At 46.1% G+C, this 8958-nt stretch overlaps 1 protein-coding gene across 1 annotated transcript in view; it reads right to left on the bottom strand.

Moving 5' to 3' along the window:
• CPAMD8 (C3 and PZP like alpha-2-macroglobulin domain containing 8) overlaps positions 1-8958 on the bottom strand; it is a 160537-nt gene that overhangs the window by 84313 nt on the left and 67266 nt on the right. The window contains exons 20-22 of the mRNA XM_027845395.1: positions 8654-8885; positions 5648-5801; positions 5325-5467 (exon numbers count right to left, since the gene is read on the bottom strand). Of these exons, the coding sequence (XP_027701196.1) occupies positions 5325-5467; positions 5648-5801; positions 8654-8885 (529 nt within the window). The remainder of the gene's footprint in view (positions 1-5324; positions 5468-5647; positions 5802-8653; positions 8886-8958) is intronic.

Below are 8958 nucleotides of genomic sequence, written 5' to 3'. Positions count from 1 at the left end.
TCTCTCTCTCTCTCTCTCTCTCTCTCGTCTGAGAAGGAACGTGATAGCTATCTCCAAATACTGAAGCATTATTATGTAGAAGTGGGATCCATTTTTTTTTGCTTGGTCCCAGAGGGCAGAACTAGCAGCGATGGGTAGAAGGTGCAGAAGGACAAATTTAGGCTTGATGTTAGGCTAACGCTTCCTAACAATTAGTTACTGACAAAGGGAACGATCTGTGTGTGACAGAAAATTGTGGACTTTCCCTCATCAGAGATCTTCAGGGAAGTGCTATAGGCCACCAAGGTTCCTTTTAACTATGACTGTCACAGTGACTTGCCAAAAGTTACAGAGTGACTAAGTGGGAGAGCTGGGATTTGAACTCAGGTCTCTGGACGTGAAGGCCCGTCTCCTATAGCTGCCGCCTCCCTGCCCTCTTCTGGCCCATCACAACTTCGCACTGAGTATGTAACAAAGAGATGGTGCAGTAGGTTCCCATAGAGCTTGGTGTGAGGAAATAATGGAGAAATCAGAGCTGGCCGAGACACTTGCCGTGGCTGTTAACATCCCATGGGGTGGTGGAAGTGAAAGCTCCCCCACCACAGCTCATTACTGAGTGCCTGTGGGAGCTGGGCTAGCTCTGGGCATGTTTCCTCCTCAGAAGCCACTGTGCAAGCCATCTGGGTGCCATGAACAAAGGAAGTTTGGCCACAGGTTGTCTAAACAAATAGCTTTTCTACAACTGACCAGACAACAGGTGTAACTGATGTTCTACTTCCTGTTTATTTCCTGTCCTTTTCCACCTAGTGGCAGGGAACTGTAGACATACACATTCCTAGTACAATCACACATTTAGCTCCAGATGAACACAGGATGTCAGGTCAACATTACTCCAAATAATTTTACAATTACAACTGGGAGTTCGGCACAACAAATATGTGACTCTGGCCAGACCACAGCCCTAATTGAAAACATTTGTAAAATTCATCCCTACAGGATAACAACTATTCCTCAAACACAGCTGCAAGTCGGGGAAGAAAGACCCTTTGTAGCTGTGGTCCTAAGGCAGGGTACATCAGGGGACACTGAGAGCTGCTTAGATCCAGAGTCCTGGATTTCTATATTCCCTTCCTCCATCTAAAATCCACCCCAAATGGCTCCTCCTGGGGTGGTTCCATAGATAATGGCAATGCTCCTAGTAACAACTCACATTTCTACAGCATGGTAAAGTTTGCAAAGCGTTTTCCTGAAAACAGCAAGGCGGTGATGTGACTATTATTATCCTCACTTTAAACTGGAGTCCTGAGGTTAAATGACTTGCTCAGGATCACAAAGTTACCAAGAGTCTTCTAAGTGTACTGACTCCTACCTTGGGATCCTGTGGTGTAAGGAGATGCCATACTGGACTAAGAGTTGGGAGGATCTGAGTTCAAATTCTGCCTTACACTGACTGGCTGTGTGACTGTGGGAAGTCCCACACCTCTCTGTTCCAGTTCCCTTATTCTGCCCTCACCCCCACCCCTGGGTTGTTGTGAAGATCAAGGTAAAACACCTCACAAACCCTTAGGTGTCACGTAAATGCTTCTTACTATTACCATTACTACCTGTGTAGCCTTTGACAGTTCATGTAACCTCTCTGGGCCCCAGCTTCCCTATCTATTTTTAAATATCTCATATTCTTCCAGCTGTAGCTTTTGAAAGGCTATCTTTAATGGAGTACAAGCTAAAGTGAATCTTACAAGGAGAAAAGGAACAAAGATTTATAAAGGGCCTACTATGTGCCAGGCCTGTGCTCAGCCTGTTACAAACTGTCAGGATATTAGGAGACACCCTGTTTTCCAGAGCTAAGGCTCAGCAAGCAGGCTGGGTCCTGAGCCTGGCATAACACCGATCCTTTGCACTCACCCTCTGGACGATCTCACCCTCTGGGAAAATCACGTAATTGCTGTATTGCTTTGACCAGCACCAGGTGTTCTCTGAGCTCAGACAAGCATTGCACAGCACCATGTTCTGGTCATGAAGCCCTGCTACGAATCAAGCTTGTCACAATGTTGCTGTCACCCCTCATTGTCAGGGCTATAGCTCACTGCGAGCCGTTGGTATAAGTATTGGGATCTCCCCACACTGCCTCAGGTCCCCTCCCTGGGAGGGGGCCCTGGCATATGTGTCCTTGCTTACAAGCCATTCCCTCACTTTGAAATTAAACTTCTGTTTGATTATGAACTCTCCTGTCTCCAGCCTGCTCTGTTCAGCTCCAGCCCTCCACAGTTTAGAGGCTGGTTCAGTTTGGTTGACACAAACATTATTTCCGTTGATGCTCACCACAACCCTGTGCTATGATTATCCCCATTTTATCGTTGAGGAAACTGAGGCAGAGGTTCAATGATTTGCCAAGGGCCACACAGATAGTAAGTGTCTGAGGCTGGACTGGAACCCAGCTCTCTATCCGCTGTGTCACCTAGCTGCCTACCAAGTCAGAATGGCTTTAAGTACAGACCCCTGAATGGACTGTGGAGCTGGAGTCTGAGGGCTGGCCCCAAGAAGTTCAGAGATCAAAGGACTGACTAGTGACGAGTGACAAGTATTTTCAACCACATGAAGACCACATACTGAAGCAAGAAGGGTCCGAGATTTTAGTCAATAGAGAGAATGTCTACACAGATCAACCCACAGGTCCCGGAACAAAGTACATCCTTCCTCATCTAAGGAGCTCAAAGCCTTTCACATGGATCTCATGATCTACTCTCAACCAGGGACAGAATTTTGCTTCTGTGGTCTCATTGTGTATTCCATGGTGGGAAGCCCCAGGGGCCTAGAATAAAGAAAGATTTGGGTTCAAATCTTGCTGCCTCTGCACATGACTAGCTGTGTGACCAATGGCAAGCCGCTTACCCTCTTTCTTAGCCTCAGTTTCTTCATCTGCATAATGGACATCTCTAGGCCCTACCTCAGAGTTGTTGTGAGGAACAACTTAACTCGCATCTAAATTGCTTTGTAAACCTTAAAGTGACATACATAAAAAGTGTCCATTATTATTATTGCAATTTTCTATTACTTCTGTAATGGGGCTCTGCACAAGTCCAGATCACCTAAGCTGGCCACACCCACGGGGGAGACACCAGGAGCCTGTTTCTGGGGGAAGACATTCTGTGGGTGGGAGTGGCCTCTTTCCATGGACTGAACAGCAGGAACTGCCTTCATCTCCAAAACTACCAGGCTGTGGCTGCCTCTCTTTCCAGCTCTATCCTGGAGGGACACTCTTGTTCACTTGCAGCATGGGCACCACGCACCACGCTGGGTGCAGGGAAGGGCTACTTTGCTCTGTGGCCCTAAGAAACAAGTCTGGGATTTTCTGATCTGTTTTGGTTGCCCTTCCTTTTTGGTTCTGGGCGCAGGCAGTGGCGTGGCCTGGCCTGAGCCACGGTGACATTGGAGACAGTATTACAGGCCAGACGTTGCCCCCGGCCCAGCAGGGAAGCCCTCAGAAGTCAGGGTGCTGGCATGTAGACCAGGAGGGCTTTGGACTTGGAACTTACTTGGTGGGCCTATGACTATATAGGCTGAGTTAAACTCAACCTAATCTCCCTCCCCTCCCCAGAAATGTGGTGGTACTCAGAGTATTAGGCACCCCAAGTGTTGGGAGGGGATAATCTGTATGTTTGTTCTTGCTATACCTTTGAAGCAAATACTCCTTTGTAAACGCAAATCTGGTAAATGGTTAAATAGAGCTAGGCTGCTGGCTACCCCAGTAAAGCTGAGGGAACTTGAGCCAATAGCAGACGCTAGATGCTCCTTAATCCCTTAGGGTCCTGGTGAACCATGGGAATGACATACAAGTAGAGAAATCAAGGTGCACAGAAGCTTTGACATGCTCTGGGAGACTAATGCATTGGCAAAGCATATATCATGGGCCCTTTCAAAAATTCTGTGTGTTTACAAATACATGACCGGAGGGCATCATTTCTTCCTCCTGATTCTGACAGCTATCTTGGTTAGTTGCCAGCTATTGTAAAGGTTTAAGAATAATATTTTATTAAAGCTCTACTGTGATATCTATAATATTGGAGAACACTGAAGAGGAAGAACTTGTACTCAGCTTTGTGCGTTAGGTTTTCAAAATGCTTATTTGATCTTCTTGTCCAAAGGGACTGGCATGTGCACAGAGTTCACTGACTCTGGCCAATGTAATTCCCCATGTGGAAGAGGCTGGGGAGCCCGCTTCTAGGAAAGTCCTAATGGTGTGTGATGGGAGTACCTTGGAGAGACTTTGGCACAGATGGAGACATTCAATAACTGGGTCCCATCTGCTAAACGTAGTGGGGGCTCAGCAGCCTCTTGATTGACTGCAGTGGTAGAGCTAGGCCCCTTTTGGCCTAGCCTTGCTCTGACCCCTTCACCGATAGTGTCCATTTGAGAGACAATGACACGTGGGGAGAAGCCTTGGACACTCTTCCTCCAAGGCCAACGTGTGGCCCCGCAAATATGGGCCTTGGCATTTGTTCTTCTTTATTTTAGGTGAAGGAAGTTGGAGGCTATGACCGTTTGAACCACCTAAGCCTGGGAACCAGGGGCCTGGAAATCTAGCCCTAGCTGGGCTCTACAGCTGGTCCAGCATAGTAGGACCTTCAGGATTCAACTCAAGGGTAACTGAGATGAGGACCCATCCCGCAGCAAGGGCCCATTTGGACAGCTCTTAGTCTGGGAGAGTGAGGCTGCAGAGAACATCTGAAACACTTAACAAAAGTCTTATAAGGGTGGGGGCGTGTATTATTACCCCCATTTTGCAGAAGAGCAAACTGAAGTTCAGAGAAGGGAAAATGATTTACTCAAGGCGCTTTGTGTAGGGCTGCTTTGTGTCAGTCACTCAGCCAAGTGACAGAACCTTGAATTAAAACCCACATCTTCCAGCCCTCGTGACATTTCCTACAAGCCACTTCATTGCTTTTCACAGGAACATCCACATCTGATCACTTTGTCGTGCACTATACTCCGATAACATAAGCACCACCTTCCCTTATAAGACAGAGTGAATGAAATCCCAAACCTTACTTTAATTATTTCAAACTCTAGGAACATTCCTGTTCTAAGGCATTTCTTCTTGTCTCACACCCAGTTCCCCTTGACAAAATACAGTTTTGTTTTTGTTTGTTTTTTTATCCCCCCATGATAACCAGTCAAATGCCGAAAGCTCCAAATGTGCTTTTACTCCATAGTTGGCACAGGCGACAGAGGAAAGCTCGGGGAATTGTTGAGGCCCTGTGTATCCCACTGACCAAACAATCTGGGTTTTTGTTCCTCATTATGAAAATCTGACTCTGGCCAAACATGTATGTATATCTTCTTACCTCAATAATGACACTACTCCTGATGTAATCTGTCCCAACTGGAGTTCTTTTGTCAAAGTAATTATCCTCTGGATGTTTGCTGCCTTTGGGGATCTGAAAATTGCCTTGACAACAGTTTGTTTCACCATAAGCAAATGCTTTTGCTGAAAAATTGAATGGGGGAAAGGAGGAAGAGAAATGTACTGATGAAGACTCCCATGCCTCACAACCCATCCCATGGAAGGACCACCCTTGTAATAACACTAGGACAGGCATTATGACACACCACATCCAACCAAATGCAAACTGTTCCCTGACCCTTAGTAAAAGCTCCTGGACGTTACCTGTGATGTTGCTGAGGCCGAGCTCACTGAAAGCCAAGACGATGGAAGTGGGCTTTGCTTCTCCCGGGGCCACACATTTTTTCCTCGTCAGATGGTGTTTACCAGGATGTCCAACAAACTTTATGCCTTTGGGAACGGAAATTTTCACGTAAACCTGCAAACAATGTTCTTTGATTGTACAACTATGGATCCCAGAGTGTCGAGCCCTAGAACAGAAGCAGCACCTCTCACTGAAACATTCAACCCACCCCACAAATGGACTGTGGACTAGAAACACTGCCCCTACACGCTGAACGGACAGCATCAAGCCACTCGAAAGAAAACGTAAATGTCGAGATCTAAGAGACAAACGAAGACTCAGGTGACATGCTAACAAGAGCAGACAGTATTGTCCAAGGGAGGGCTAACTGGTAAGGAAGAAACACATCTCAAATGTCTTCCTTGAACTAATCTCTGGGAACGCCATCCACAGACAGACCACGAGACTAACAAAGAAGTTTCACGACCCACATTTTCCACATCTCAAAACAGATCGACTTTTGTCTGCATTGATTCAGTCTGTTTTGTGCTGTGAGCTCCTTGGCGGAGGGGACTGCTTCTTCCCCAGCTGTCCAGCTAGGCTCAGGCACCACATAAGGACATCAGATGGCAGAGCTGGAAGGGGCCTAAGAGACCTGAGGTCTCTTCCAATGCTAACATTCTATGATTGTATAACACTACTCATTTTGTAGATGGCAACTCCACGATAGAGTGGACAGAACACTGGACTTGGAGTCAGGAAGACTTGAGTTCAAATGCGACCTCTGACACTTACCAGTTGTGTGACTCAGACAAGTCACTTGACCTCTCTTTGCCTCAGTTTCCTCATCTATAAAATGGGGATAATAATAACACCCACCTCCCAGGATTGCTGGGAAGAGCAAATGAATGGTAATTATAAAGCATTTAGCACATAGTGCCTGGCACAAAGTAAGTGCTACATAACTTTTTGCTACTATTATCACTACTGCCGCTGCTGCTACCACCTGAGTACAATCTGGACTCAATCACTTAGCTTTGTGACTCTGGGCAAAACACTTAACCTCTCTTTGCCTTTGTTTCTTCATCTGTAAAATAGGATCACGATAGCACCTACCTCCCAGGGTTACTGTGAGGATCAAAGCACTTCGCAAAAAAAAAAAAAGAAAAGAAAAGAAAAGAAAAGAAACGCCATGCAAATTACAGTTACTGTGATTCTGGGGAGACTGAGTGCCCATAGAGTGCCCTGAGGTGGGACCAGGACTCAGCTCCAAGTGTCCTGACTCCCAATCTTCCGTTCATTCTCCATCCAGGGCTCCCTCCACCACATCCCTCTGCTCCTCCACTCAGGACTCTGGGGAGGAGGGGGGCCACACAGAGTGTGCCGGGGAAGGCAACAGGCTCATGGTGAATCCATCCATAAGCATTACTAATAACTTGTTAAGTATTTGTAATCCAGAGATTTTTCCAAACATTTTTAACCTATTTACATTTCTAGTCTGTACCACCTCTGGGGTTCATGAATTCCAAGATTCTGCTCCTCCCTAGATGAAGCAGATCTTCTTTTTACAAATCTAAGAATTCTTTTCTTTTAGAAGAGGCGCCTCCCAGCTCTAATTCGGAGCCATATTAATTTACTGAATCATACAATGGCAAAGCTAAAAGGGACTTGAGAAACCATCTCATCTAACCCCTTTATTTTAAAAATGAAGCGCAGAGCGTGACTGTGACCCCAGAACTCGCTGACTCCAGACCCCATAGTCTACATTGTGGCTGTGCCCTAAACCAGACTTCATGTGTTTATAAACTTCGATGATATTCCCTCTTTTCTTTGTCATTCTTTTTCTTCCTGAGAAGGCTGCATTTTAGGGCAAAAGACGGGTGGATTTGTTTTTTCTATATCCAGAAAGAATATTATTTCTCCTTCTATGTCAATAGGAATTCATTTTTCCTAGTGTCCCTTCAATATTTTCCTGTTATATATCATTAAGGGTCTACTTAAGAAAACCACCCCTATAAAACTTTTCTCAACCCGGGGTTTCTGTACCAAGTTAGGTTAGTGACACAGTCCCTATCACCCAAGGACCGAATGATCTAGCAAAGGTTTATAATTTCAGGACAGAATTCTTTTTGTACTACCCACTTCAAGAAAAGCCCTGATATATGCTGTGTAAGGACACAGCTGCAGCCCCTGCTCTCCTATACCCAACTTAATCATAAACGCAGCATGCCTACAGCCATGGGATTCCTTCTTTCCAGGTTACCTTCCTGTACTTTCAGGCCCCAGAGGCCCATGAACAGCAAATGTGAAAGACACTAAGGGACAAATCATCGCTGTCCCAAACAAAGGTTCAGTCTTGCATTTTGATCCATCGTGGGGCTCGAGCTAACCTCTTGCACTCTGGACCCTTGACAGCCTCAAACACTTAGACCTAGTGGCCCTTCTCTCCTTTTTCTCTGGCCTCTTGAGTCCCAAAAGACTGCTCGAGCAGCTGATGTCTTCAATCTCCTTACCTCTGCCTTGACTTCTCACTTGCCACGTCTCGGGTGTGCCCCAACCTTAGCTAGCACAGACTTCTTCATCTTCTGGTTTCTCAGACTTTGGCATCCTCACCCTCTACCTCACCCCAACAACTATGCCCTGTCTAAGTGGCACTGTAGCTACCAGTGTTTCAGTTAGATGCATTAATTCACTGAATCACAGAATCCCCCAGCTAGATGGCCCCTTTATATCTCATCCAGTTCAAAATCTTCCTTTTACAGATGGAGAAACTGAGGCCAGAGAGAACTAACCTGTTCATCTTTGCATACTTAGTCAGTGGCAAAAGCAGGAGTAGAAGCCCAGGTCTCCTGCCTCTCAGTCCAGGGCTTATTCCATGATACCCATAATGCACAGGTTCTATCATCTCCCACTCAAAAATCTTTTACAACTATGTATACATTAGAAGCTTGTCCTCTCAAAATTCAGAATAATAGAAGAGTCTCTACCTCTACACAAATGGCCAAGTAATTGTAGACGCTAAGAGGGATTTTGGTTTGCTCCCCTCTGATGACATGGTACGGAAGAGTGAATTCTATGAAGAAAGGTTTGAATGTCTTCAGTTCAGTTGGCTTGGCGATCCCCAGTCCTCGAGCTGCAGAGAAGCCGATGGCTTCGGTTACCCAGGTTGTGATGGAATCAGGCACTTCTACTCGAAGAGACTCCTCGCCCGAAGGGTCACTGCAAAAAGAAGAGAGCGCAACTGGACGTCCAAGAAACCAATGGGAAAGGCTTTTAGATATTTGACAATCGA

This window comes from Vombatus ursinus, unplaced genomic scaffold, assembly GCF_900497805.2.
Source record: "Vombatus ursinus unplaced genomic scaffold, bare-nosed wombat genome assembly UNPS02014961.1, whole genome shotgun sequence".
NCBI classification, from domain to species: Eukaryota; Metazoa; Chordata; class Mammalia; order Diprotodontia; family Vombatidae; genus Vombatus; species Vombatus ursinus.
Note: the sequence above shows the minus strand (reverse complement) of the source record. Positions and strands in the feature narration are given on the sequence as shown.